Source organism: Condylostylus longicornis, unplaced genomic scaffold (assembly GCF_029603195.1).
Source record: "Condylostylus longicornis isolate FDR11 unplaced genomic scaffold, ASM2960319v2 ptg000114l, whole genome shotgun sequence".
Taxonomy (NCBI): Eukaryota; Metazoa; Arthropoda; class Insecta; order Diptera; family Dolichopodidae; genus Condylostylus; species Condylostylus longicornis.
In genome coordinates, this window is record NW_026578082.1 from 593,621 (window position 1) to 608,278 (window position 14,658).

General features: G+C 22.6%; 1 protein-coding gene across 3 annotated transcripts in view; it reads right to left on the reverse strand.

The window, feature by feature from the left end:
• Window positions 1-270: 270 nt before the first annotated feature.
• Window positions 271-14,658, reverse strand: part of LOC129614652 (scavenger receptor class B member 1-like) — a 94,979-nt gene continuing 80,591 nt past the window's right edge. For 2 of the 3 annotated variants that reach the window (XM_055529382.1, XM_055529383.1), the window contains exons 3-7: window positions 2,836-3,009; window positions 2,565-2,757; window positions 2,112-2,490; window positions 1,921-2,042; window positions 271-1,161 (exon numbers count right to left, since the gene is read on the reverse strand). In XM_055529382.1, coding sequence (XP_055385357.1) covers window positions 790-1,161; window positions 1,921-2,042; window positions 2,112-2,490; window positions 2,565-2,757; window positions 2,836-3,009 — 1,240 coding nt within the window. In that variant the 3' untranslated portion in view covers window positions 271-789. The remainder of the gene's footprint in view (window positions 1,162-1,920; window positions 2,043-2,111; window positions 2,491-2,564; window positions 2,758-2,835; window positions 3,010-14,658) is intronic. The other variant, XM_055529381.1, reaches the window with a different exon arrangement.

Consider the following 14,658-nt stretch of genomic DNA (forward strand, 5'->3'; position numbering starts at 1 on the left):
GTTCTATAGTATAGATTTTAATAGAAAAAAAAAATTTAAGGTAATATTTGAGTTTTTATATTGTGTTTTAACAATAAATTTTAAATTTATTATTATTTTTTTTTTATTTATTTATAATTTAATTTTGGAATAAACTAAATTTTTTTATTTATTTATTTTTATACAATTTTACAATACAAATTGTTGAAAAATTTCCCTTTTAACTTAATTAAAATTCGAATATTCGAAAATTATTCTTTGTATCAAAAGAGTAGAATAAGAGAAGAGAACGAAATTTTATTTAAGGAGAATAAGTTGAATTAATAATTAAATTATTATGTTAAAAAAGAGTTACAGGAATGGTGAGATTTAAAATGAGAGTATACGTAATTGTTTATTTTATAAATAATGTTTTGATACTCGAAATTGAAATAGAGAATCACAAATTAAAAATAATGTCTATTTTGAGTTTAAATCTTAAAAGCATTTGTCACATTTGATTTTTGTAATGAGTGAAAATTTTGACAATAATTGTCATTTTTAATTTAAACAGAATTATTTAATAAATTTTAAAAGATCTATAAAATAATTGGAATTTCAAGTGAAATTAATTAAGTTAATAGGTAAATAATTCCATATTTCTACATGTTTTTTTGTTTCTTTTTTAAATTTCTTAAAATTTAATATAAAATTTTTATGTTTTACTTTTCTCATAATTTACTTTTTATATTTTTTTTTTTCATATTGCATATTGTGTATAATTAATTTGTATAATTTTTTTCCCTAAAAACAAAAAAAAAAAAAAACATCTTATTGTTTATTTTCTTTTGCTTTCTTTTTAGCCAAATCTACTTGTGCTGTTGCTAAATAATTTGAACCTTCTAAATGTAATGTACTTTGCCTATGTGAACTTCTTATTAAACAGAATACAGCAATCATTAATAAAAGACCACCTAATACAAATAGACCGATCATTAAACCAATACGTGCTTTTGGTGGTATATTTGCAGCTAAATTCATTAAATTTGTCACTTCATCTGGTAATCCATCAATACCTTCACTAAACCACATAATTGGAAATACAATATCTGGGAAATTTGCAACTTGTTTAATATCAACAACTTGTGATACAGCCAAATTAATTTGAACACCAACACGTGCACTTAATGTTGTTCCCATATCCTATAATAGAAAAAAATTGATTTTTTTATTAAATTTAAGATTTAAATTAAAACTAAATTTAATATGCATTAGATTATTTCAATTGTAAAATTCAATTGCATTCATTTTCCGAATTTTAATTTTTATACTCTAAATTTATTAAATATGTTCACCTTTCTTTTAAATTAATTTTAAAATGAAAACAAAAGTGAAAATTAAATTATAATTAAATCAGTAGATTCATTTTAGAATTAAAATCCCCAAGAATGTGAATATTATTAGAATTATTTAAAAAATTTGCATATGATACACAAATAACAATAAAAAGCTGACTTGAAAAGTCACGAATTTTTTTAATTTCCATTCAATTCATAACAATAAATATTATCAGTTAAATTGTCAGAAATATTAAATTCATGTTATTTTAAAAATTTTTCTTATTTTATTTGTTGACAATTATATATTATGCTTTTTGTTGATCTTTGCATAAGTATATATAAGTTAATAAATAAAAATTGTATAACTAAACTATTTGATATGACAGATCTATGATAATAGCACATACAACTTCTCGGTACGCACGTTTTATTTAAAATCAACACGTGATAATATAAAATTTAGCACCTAATATATAAAAGCTTTCTTTTATTAAATTCTTATTGTAAGATCGTCTGATTTGATTGCTCATCACTTTGTTTAATAGCGCTTTTTTTCTTGACTAGGTATTAAATTAATGATTTTAAATTCATTATACATTATTAAAAATGTATAGCTTCTTACCGGTTGTACATCCAGATAAAATTGATGTTTTTCTTTTTCAGGTGGTGAAATACCTTCAACAGCTGTTCTAAATGTATCATCGGCAAGATAGAAATGTGGAAAACTTAACATAATTGGTGAGTCTAAAAAAAAAAAAATAGATTATTATTAATATTTGTAAAAAAAAATTAATAATTTTTTTTCTAAATTACCATATTGGCATAATGAAACATTAAATAATCCTTTTGGTGCACATGATGGCGGTCCAGCTGGACAGAAACATGAATTTTCCATATTACTTTCAACATCATCGAATACATTTTCTGGTGGTGTAAATCTATAACCTTTAACACCATTTTTAGTTATAATTTCTTTTTCGAATACCAATGGTAAAAGTCTACATAAATCTTTATCATAAACATGTAATTTTGTATCGGTAGTCATATGTGGTGGGAAAATTGAACCATCTGAACCATTTAAACGATTACATTCTTCAGTTAACCAATGTGGTAAATGTGTTTTACCATTAAATCTATCGATTAAACCATATTTTGTAATATCTTGTGTACCAGAAAATATTGTTACACGATCCTAAAATATTTTATAAAAAAAATTTATTTCTTGCTTTAAGAATAATAATTATTTTCGTTTTTTTTTTTTTTTACCTTTGAAGTACCATTTTTACCATACATAAGACCAAATTCTTCATATGGTAATTTTTGTTCTTTTGGTACAACATCTTTTGCTAATTTTAATAATGGATCTTCATAACCCCATAATAATTGTCCAACAGAAACTTCAACAAATGGTTTTATTTTTAAAATATCCATAATACTAGCCATAGCTAATCTTAAGAATCTTAAAATAAAAATTTAAATAAATATTAAATAAAATATCAATTGAGTAAAATTTGAATATTGATAAAAAAAAAGTTACCTAGCAGCATTTTTACTTTGGGATGTTGCACTTAACATTGGAATATTTGGAACAATTACAACATCATCTTCAAGGCCATTTGATAAATCCTCACGGAAAACAAAAGTTTTTTTCATACTGAATGTTATTGTACCATTATCATTTTCAACAATATTTTCTCTTTCCCATGTTTCACTGAAAAAATGAAATAGATTTTAATTAATTAAAAAATATTGCACACTTTCGGGCGATATTTTTAATATATACTAGATTCAAGTTTTTAAATATTTCTCAAAATTAATTTATTCTCGAATAATATTGCACTGTATTTAGTACTATATTATTAAAGGTACTATTGCAGACTATTTCATTCTAATTCGCTTTATAAAATTATTACAATTTGCCCTAAATTCTATCCTATCAATATGCATTATTATTTCGCTAAAAAAAAGTTTCACAGTAAAAATAACTTCTTTCAAAAGTTGCATACTTTCAGGATTAGAACAGGCTCATTTATGTAGAAAAATGTTGCATACAACAACAAAATTGAAAAAGTAGAAAGCAATTGGGCAAAAAATTAATGATTTTAAAAATGTAAATTTACAATAACGGTATGTAGATAACAGTTATAAATTAAAGCACCTTTACAATAATACCGAATTTATCATTGTTAAAGAGTACGCTCGAATTATAAAATGTAAACCTAGCTTGCGTGGGAAATTAATTTGCGCGTGATATTTGAATAATAACACAAAATGGATTAATAACACACTAATCTAATGAATAATAAATGCAAAAATATATTGAATAACAAAAATATTTTTTTGATAAATAAAAATATTTACTTATTTACTTAAAGTGAAGTTGAAGATTATATCAAAAACCTGTTTTTTTTTTATAATTCAATTATATAACCTTGAATATAACATTTTTATATAATTTGTTGCTTTTGAAATGAAGTTTTTTTTTATTAATTGAATATACGAGTATATTAACATTTATCATTAATTTAAAAATTTCAAAGAAATACGGCTGAAAACTTGTTAGAATGTAAACAACAAATTAAATACAAATTTTATTAGAAGATTTTAAATTTTATATATAAAAATTGATTATAAATTTGTGATGCGTAGATGTGCTTCCTAAATGCGTATTATTAGTCTTAAATTTAATGGAATGGAGAAGCTCATACGCATTATATTTTTAACTAATCCGATTTAATATACATGAAAACGTCATGCAAATATTATTCTTATTGCGTATATGGTACATATATTTCTAAAATTTTTGGAAAATTAAAATTTTAGAATATGAGAAATTCTACCACATTATACATATATTTTAAAAGAACATCACAGTATTACCATTAATTAACATTAAAAATTAAAATATCGTCACTGTAATTAATTCTTCTCTTCTCATCCGAACAGATAAACAAATAAGCTCATAACATTTTTATTGAGCAACATTTCATTTGATTTTTCTCTCAAAATTTTCACATAAATAATTTCGTATATATAAAAAAATTCCACATGAGACTCTATGAAAAATTATAAACACATTTTTTTCGCAATTCTGTTTGAACTCGTTTTCCATAAGTATGTAATTATGTTTGTATTTTTTATGATTTTCACATGCATACCATAGCCTACATATAAGATAGTAGAATGCATTATAGCTGCAATAGTTTCTAATAAAAATATTATAGAAGCAAGAAGCTTTTAAAATTTAAAAAAAAATTTTTATTTTTTTAGAAAAATTTTTTTTTTATTCTTTTAAAATTTTTTTTTTTTTACACTTAATAGAATAACACACAAATAAACAAATGCTGCTAATATTCAAACATAAAATTAACTATACAAATTGCACATATACACACACACACACTTGATAATATTGAATATTGCAATAAAATTGTATGAAAGCATTAAAAAGCATTATGTTTCATTTTTATTGCAACATTTATGCAATCAACAAAAATAAAAAGGAAAACTTGTTGGGAATAAAAATAATAAAAAAACAACAAAAAATAAAACAACATTAAAAAAGAGTGGTAAATTGGAAATAAAAAAAAATAGATTTTAGAAAAAAGTAACTTGCATGCATGTACATATATACGAGTACAACAATTTGTGTTGTGTCAATTGTTGTGATTTTTAAAGCTAAATTTGTGGTTGTATTTTTTTGTTTATTTTTTCTCTATAATTTTTTGATTTGTGTGAATGTGGTTTTATGTAAATTTTTTTAGTAAGAATTTAATTGCAGCTGCTGCTTATTTTTTTCTTAATTCTGTATTGATACAGGAAGAATGTAAGAAAAACCTCTTGGAGCAAGATCGTCTAAGACTAGCGGGTATTTTGTAATTTGATAGTAAATACAACAGGTATATACAAAATAAATACTAAAATAAATTTTGTAATTTTTTTTATTTTTTCGATTCTTAAGAGGGAAAAAAACACTGCTGAAAAGTTTTTAAAGCAAAATACATAAATTAAAAAAAAAATAAGAAAAAATAAGGAGGAAAGATAAACATTAGACTTTGTGATAGTTTAGATTTTTTAAAAGTTTGATTTTGTGGTATAATAGGACGAAGATTTGGAGTGCAAAATTAATAAGAAATATAAAAATTGGATAAAAATAAAAGTGTCGCTAAATTTTTTAATAAATTTCTCTTACTATAAAGCAAATATTTTAAGATTCTTAATAATGAATGAAAATATTTTTTGACAAAGTAGCAAAGTTATGAAATTAAATCTTGTTTTCCATATTTACTTATATAAGGTATATGTAAAGGTGGGTATGCAAATTAAGCCTCAATTTTATAATTATTAAATTGTAATTGTTATTGAATCCAAATTAATTTCCTATAATTTTATAATTTAAAAATGCTGACTCTATTGAATTGTCTAAGTTACTAAATAATTTCAATTAAATTGCTGCGTTCCTTTCTATAAGAAAATTCATAATTTTAATCAAAATTAAAAATTTACGATTATTAAACAAACAAACAATTTGTCTTAATTTTAATATAGCTGCGTTCCAATAGTATGAGTACAAGGATTCAAGGTTATTTAAAATAAAGTACAAGTTTATGACCAATACATGACAGCACACTATTACACACATGTATATAGATAGCAACTTATCAACAGAATTACAAACGTATCGTAAGAAATTTTATTACTTGTTTATTAAAATTTAATTTGTACCTGTACCATGTAGAGATAAAATCAAAATAGTAAAAAAAAAAAAATAGGTATACAAAATATTTTCAAAAAATAAAAAATTTTTTTTTCGTAATCTATTTTTGTTTGTAAATTTTATTCACTTGATTTTTGCAAAATTAATAATACCGTAGTATAGAATTCGCTGCATATACGTGTATATTCACTAACATTACATGCATTCTGTATGCATAATTATATTATACGGTTATTACCTATGTTTTATATATGTTTTTAAAGGAAAAGAAAAAAAATTCAACATTCTGTTTCAAATTACAGGTCAAACCTGTTTAATGTTTTTTTTTTTTTGTTATTTTCCAATGAGAAATTATGGTATTGAGATTTTTTCTCTTCTTATTTAATATTTTATTTATTCTTTTTCTAAAATCTTATGCTAAATTTTATAAACACTAATGAGACTATAATATAGAAGATTTTTTTACATATTTATAATAATAGCCTTAAACTAGTTTTATATTGTATGTATGTAATTATTAAGATTAAAGTGGATTATAACGAAATGTTAATTTTTGTTTTGGAATTAACTAGAATATTTTATGAATTGTTCAAATAAAAAAAAAAATATTGCATTCTAATTGTAATAACTACCTGCCGATTTGTATGAAATTTAATTCTCTGTACATTATGCTTAAGGAATTTATTGGATTTATGCAGATATTGTACACAAGCAGCAGATTTCATAGTTCATTAAAAAATATTTAATAAAGAATACAAGTGTAAATGCAAGAGAGCGTATAATTTGAGCGTATATATACGATAATAAAAATGTATTTAATGTTAAATTGGTGAAGAATTTAATTTACCAGATTTTATGAGATTAAAAAATATTATTGAGAATTTTTAAGAGAATTTCCTTTTTGGTTATTGTAAATTGAGAAAAAAATAATATCATTTGAATTATAATATGTTGGAATTGTATAGTGGGGAAAAAATTCTTGTATACGATATATAAACATTAAAAATGATTACCATCTTAACAGCGTATATGATTGCCATACCATAATTTTTAATCAAACGAATTAAAATATTAAAATTTTATAGTAATAAAAAATAAAAATAGTTTGAATTAATAATTATTTTTAATGATTTTAGTAAATTTTTCGATTGAAAATTCTTTTTGTTAATGACTTGTTTTTTAAAATTGAATTACTATGAGGTAAAATATTCAAATGAAATGAACGCAGGAGTAAATAGGATAATAAAAAGGTCAAATTAAATTTGTAATCATATTTAGATGTAAATACTAGAATATGGGTATATAGAAATTAATAAAGACTAATTTATAAAGAAATGTGCACGCATATACTCAAGTATAACAGTAACAGTGACAGTTTCCGAAATAAACTTACATAATCAGATAAAGGCGAAAATTTTAAATCCCTAAGAGTTACGAGTACAAGTAATTGGAACATTTTAAGAAATAACATTAATTGCTATTTTAATTTATTGTGGTTTTTGCAACAGTAAACATTTTTAGACTTCAACTAAGTTGTTCATTTTTAATTATACTTTTTGATAGAACATATGAAAATTATCAAACGTCAATATGCAGATAAGATAAAGAGATTTTCAATACAGTAAAATTCTGCTTAAGACTCATTAAATTTCTGGAATTCTTTTGAAATTCATAAAAATAATTATTGAAATCCGGGTACTAGTAAAATCACTATCGATCCTTCAAAGTATTCTTAAATCAATAGTAAAGAAACAAACTAACCAATAATCAATATTAATTTAGTCTCAATTCGATTTTCTTTAAATGTAAAATTGGAGTACACGGTAAATAAATTTTCAATAGACAAAAAATATTAAAATAAGTGAAAATATTTCATTCATAAAAATTGCTAAAATTCGTTAGAGCAAAAAAAAAAAAACAATATAAAATATTCGTGCCCATATTACAATTTTGTAAAACTATAAAAAAAAAAGTCATAAAGCTTTCACATATTTCAAAAAAAAAATATTATCGCGCGTATTTCTTAACACTTTTCAATTCCAACAAAATCTTACAAATATTCATGAATCATGCAAAATGAAAACATTTTTTTTTGTTTTGTTTTTCAGCTCAATTTTTAAATTTTATTTAAATATATTTTCTAATCATCTTTGAAAAAATAAAAAAAAGAGCACACGTTGTAATTATGTTGTAAAATTTGCATAACAAAAATTCTGTCTGAATGCATATTTATTTTTGTAATGGGCTCATTCATTGTTCAATACCTTAACATTTACATTATGTTACTAATTTTTAATAAGTAATCTACAATAGGTGACGATTTGGAATTCAAATATACATGCATACATATGTACGTGCATATTATTTGTTGTATTTTTGTTAAAATGTAATTTTGAGTGCCATTCATACATAACAATATTTATTAATTTTGAAATAAACACACACAAGAGTACGAGTGTAAATTAAAAATTCATATTTGAAACAATAATTTTGAAAAAAAAAAAAAATAAAAAATGTCAACAATATTTTTGTAATAAAAATGTCAAGGTGTGAGATTTGTAATGACATTTTTGTCCACTGTTGACATAAAATTTTTTTTTTTGTTCTTATTATTCTTTTAAATTAATGCTTTATATTGTGTTACTCTTACTACTCTTTACTTCTGTTATATTGTTCAATAGTATGTTGAATATAATGTTGTTGACGTTAATAGTGTTGAGTTCAACGCGAGTTCAAACAATTAACATCATATATTTGAAATTTTTTTCGTAATATTATATTCTCACAATGATTTCAGCACATTGCTGTTCTTTTTAAAATTGAGAGATACTGAAAATTAATGAAATTTACATTCTGTGTAAAAAATGTTTTTAAAGTTTCAGCAATACTTTCAAATTAGATTAATCATCCAATAAAATAATAAAGTCAATAATGGAGAATTTCCAAAATTTTTTAAGTCGAAAATCGGATTATTTAACCATGAAACCCTTTTATTCGATAATCAACTTTTCACTCGATTTGTAGATATATAGCGGCAAACCTATTCGAATCTGACTATAAAAATGTCATTTTATCTAAAAAATGAAAAATTTTATTTAAACCCTACTCAGTCTACATAAAACATTTTAAAATTGGTCCAATATTTGGGGGATTTTGGAGAATTTTATTATCTAAACTGTAAAAAAAGCTAACATTTTCTTAAAACGAAGGATGCAGTGAAAAATCTTATTTTATTAAGAGCCTTAAATGCCAATAATGTGTTATAGAACTTTAATTGAACGCTTTATTAAAAAATTATAAAAAAATATATTCTTGAGGGACAAAAATAGCTCAACCTGACACTGTTATACGTGCCTGACAGCCTGAACTAAAAAAATTTGGCAAAAATAAAATGAATATGTCATTAGACTTAGTAATATTGTGACGCTCAAAACTTAAATTATTATTTATCTTCTAAATTTTTATAAATAAAATATTAGAAATTTTAAAATATATTATTAAAATGTTAAAGGGTCATGTAATATTCCCCCGTTGTATGTAATTTCTAAAATATACTGCACGTAATACAATGTTAACATAATGGAAAGTTTATAATGTTATGTTAAATGTTAAATTTTTATTTATTACAGTGTTCGACAGTTTAGTTAATTAGTGTTACCTATTTCTTGTTGTACCTACTATAGTAAGAGAAGAGAATGCAATATTTAGGAAAAAATTCAAAACTTTTTATTAATTTTAAATTATTTTTGGAGCATACTTAGCAAAGAAAGGCAAACTTGGCATGCAAACTTTGGTGTTCAACATTAGTTTAGGGAATAATAATTTTTTCTTTTTTTATTAATAATTATAATTTATAATTTATGTTAATTGTGTTATGAGTTAAATGAATTTTAAAACATGCACCACAAAATTGCACCATATTCATTATTATTATTATTTTTCTTTTATATTCTTTTTGTTTTTAATTTATATGAGAAGATAAAATTGATTATCTGGGTTAACTGTGCATTATGAGCCATACATTCTTTAATATAATAGTACAGTATCTATATATACATACAAAGATGTAGATAGTTGAACACAAAATATAAAAATTAAAATGAAAAATAAAATTAAGAGTGAAAAACTTTTAATTTATCTTAATCATTAATGGAAAATTAATGTGAAAATTTAAGTTTACCTATCTGCTTTTTTATTTTTTTATTCAAATCACGCTAGATTAAAAGTTTTGATAAATTTCAATATATACAAGCAACAACTTCTGTACAAATTATTGAATCTGTGCAATTTATAACTTTCTTTTTCGTTTCACTATTAGCTAGTATATAGCTTCTCATAAAAATGAAGATGTTTTGGTTGCTAAAATTATTTAATTGTTTTCTTTCTTTAACCACGAATTATATTTGGTTGTTATGTGTTATTTGTTGAGTAAAATATTAGTTTTTGACTTGCGATTGACCGAATTTTAATTATGTTGTTTTTGTGTTAATTTTTTGTTGCTTTTTTTTTATATTTAATATTGGAATACCTACATAATTTTTATGGTAAATTTTATAAAAATGCCGGATTTTTTTTTTTTTAGTTAAACAAATTTCAAATGAAATTTAATCAATTAAATTTTTCATGTGAAGAGCAGGTGACACGACACGGACATCATACAAATTAATTAAATACAAATTAAATTTGTATATCACAAAATATTATGGTGTATACTCGTATATATGGTGGGGAAAAATTATTGAAAAAATCACTAAACTAAATTAGAAATTAAAAAAAAAAAAGACAAATTCGTGGAAAGAAAACTCATAAACATAAAATGAGTAGTACATATAAATTTTTGACATTCGAAACATCAAAATCTTGACAGTTGACATTATTTATTACGCTCTCATTTTTGCAATAAATTTTTGAGAAATTTTTTAAAATTAAAGTAAAGAGCAATTTGGTTGTCACAATTAACTAAAATAAGATTCTCACAAGATGGCATTTATTATGTTGATTTTCTCTCTTATACTCTTTTCTCCTGATTTGAATTCAGAGTTAAAGAAATGAAATGTACAAGGTAAATGTAAAGTCTATACATGAAAAAAAATATACGGGCACAATGTTAGAGTAAAAATGATTGCATACGTGAGAAATCATAAAATGTGAAATCAAATTATAAAATAATTAATTAAGTAATAAATTTAATCACATATTTATCTATTTATATAGGATTAATTTGATCTGATCATATGCAGTTTAGAATACAACAGTATAGCGTCCATTGGATAGTATAATAATAATATATGTATTATGCACTTGCAACTCTTCTAGGATTTTGAAAATTAGCAAACTTAACTGTTATATAAGAAATTTAACTGTTATATAAGAAATTTTTATGTATGTAGCACAAATAAATATCCTGAATGTATAGCACAAATAAATGGCAAAAATATGTGAAATCTAAATTTTAACAAAAATATGAAAGATTTCATTATTTAGTCTGCATCGTTGCCATATCATAAATTTTTAAGTTTAATGTAACCTATAAGAATTACGAAAAATAAGAAAAAAATTAAGAAATTCAAATGGACATAAAAAATAAGAAATTGTATTTGATATGGCAGTTATTTATAGAAATCATCTAATTAAATTTTTTATCATGTATCAATCATCTTTCATGAATTTTAATATTCCAACTACGAGTATATAAACAAGATTTTGTTATAAAAAAAAAATTGTCGCATTTTTTTCTTCTTATTTTTATTTAGTTATACGAATTGTTTTTTTTAGTTATGAAATGCGTTTGGAATTTTTAAATAATTATGTGAAATTGATTTTATTGTTATACATCACATATAATTAAATTTTATATACTATACATTATAGACTTATTTAATGAAAGTTAATGTTATATTTTATTCTGGTCACATTTAACTTATATTATTTTAAAATATTTAAAAAAATCAATATTGTTTAATTATTATTGTTACTCGTATACAAAATATAAAGTAAAATTTTGAAATCAAAATGTTATGCGCCTGTAAAGCCATAAATTGCATGAAAATTGTTATGTACCCAAACATTTTTGGTAAAATTTAGGGTTTATATTCAATTAGCACGTGCCTAATATAATTTCAGTAATTATTCTTATAAGAAAAAAAAATCAAAAATATGTTGCATGTGTAACTGCATACTCTTCGCAATTTGGAATTGTTATACACTATAGAATTATTTACACGTGTATAGAGAGTCTACGTTATATGGTTCCCGTAAATGGTGTAGCATTCTTCTTTGTTAATTTCATGTTTGTACATATGTTCCAGTCCATAAGCACTCTGCTATTTTTCGATGTTTTTTAATACTTAATCAGCATGTACCAATTTAATTCACTATCAATTACTCAGATTATCAGTTAGTCCAAAGTAGTTGTAGCTAATCACTTGTTTTATTAAAGCTCCATTAAATTAAATGGTCACTGTTTCATTACTATAATTACAAAGTGACATAAATTTTGTTTTCACAAGATTTGATTGTTAGAATTTATTTTGCTTTTCATTATATTAAAAACTCTCTCATGCATACATAAATATTTTCTCATTAATGTCTAGACTGGCTATTTCATTTAGCCAGCATAAGAATAGAGTTAAATCAAGGAAACTTTCATAGTTTTCCTTCCGACCCCGTAATTTATTTTTTGTTCGTCACTTTCCCCTTCATTATTTTAAGAAATTTATTTCTGAAGTACAATCTGCAAAGCAGTTATGTGCTGTTCCTTTAACATCCATATTGTATAGGACTCTTAATAAAATTTTTCTGTCAACCAAGTCAAACGATTTTGTCAAATCAAAGTAAACAATCCCAAACTTCGCTATCTTCTTTTAAATGTTTAAAAATGCTTATCACTTCACTTCTACTTAAACATCTTGAATTTATTATTAAAAAAAAAAAATTCGTATATCATTAATAATAATTAAAAAATTCTCAAAATAGACTTTAAACTAAAGTTTGTCCTTTAAAATAAATTCAAGTATATATTTGCGTTTCTTTTATATTACAAACACACAAATACGGTATTTATTTTTATAATAACAACTTTCTAAGAACCTTTGATCTCTAAAAGCACCAACAATATTATGTTTATTTTCTTATATAAATTAAATGTTTTATTTATTATAATTTTTGTATAAAAGTTTATTCTCGAGAACAATCTCTATACATAAAACAATGCGTGGATGTGTGTATTTAAACTGTGTATATCACGTATAAATTAAAAGTCATAATTTAAACCAGTTTTGTGATTATTGTTTTTTTTTTTTTTGTTCTTCTAATAACAAGATTGTCATTGTTGAATTTTATAAATTAATAAAATTGTTATAAATGTAGAAATAAAATATAATATTTATTTAATATTTAAGTAATAAATATTTAAATAAAATGATTATTAAAACTATTATAATTTTTACATAATATGTATAGCGTGTGTTTAAATAATATTAAAATAATTTATATAAAATATATAAAATATTGAAATATTTGTAATGTTGTTGAAGAAGGATTATTAAGCGAAAAAATTATTTATAATATAATTATTAATTTATTAATTGTATAATAAATTATACTTGTCAATAGTATATAACATTATAAATGCGAATTGTCATTTTAAATGCAATTAAATAAATGTAATTCAATTATAATACTTGAAAGTCATTAATTAAATAGGAATGTAATAAACCGAATTGAATATAATTTGAATGGAATACATTAGCTATGTACATTACAATTCAAATAAAAACTTTCATCATCCCATTTAAGTCATTTTGAAAAGATCTTAGCTGTAATAACAACAGATTGATTAAAAATTTAAATCAATTGGAACAGCAACTCCTAGAAAACAGTAGGTCGATTTCTCTGAGCTACTCGAGAAAAAAATTTTTTTCTTAATTTTGCTGTTTGTTTCCAGCATTTACGTCATTTATCTGGTGTGTGGCCCTATACTATGTAATTTCAAATTTTCGTGAAACGAATTTCGTATTAGCAGAATTGGAAAGTTAGTCCATACAAATTGATTGGTACTACCTTACCATTTCTGCCCCTGCGGTTTAAATTCGGAAAATATTATCAAACACAATTTCTGTCTTATAGTTTCATTAATTGCATTTGACTACAAAGAATTTATTAAAAATTGGAAGAAAATTGTATACATCCCTTAAAACACCATAATGTACAAAAAAAAAAAATTTAACAAATTGCCATAATTCAATAAATTCTAATCCCAATCATCACAAAATAATTTATATAAAGCTATAAAAAATACCGGAGAAGTTATTCACATCATTTTCCATATCTTACCGTTAACATATTATTATATAATAAGAGTATAGTAAGACATTATAGTAGGTGTGTGAAACTTCCATTTTAAGTCATATAATTTATTATATATAAATAAATATTTTGAAATAACAAATTAATTATAAAGTAGCCAGCCGATTATTATTATAATTTCAATTATGGTTGCCCATATATGTAAATTTATATAGATGAATTTTTAAGCTAATATAAACGATTTTGAGTGTGGGATTTAATGTTATTTTAATAAGATCCAGCGTACAAACCATATAAAGAATTTTTAATATAATGGCTTTAATCGCAGACACTAAT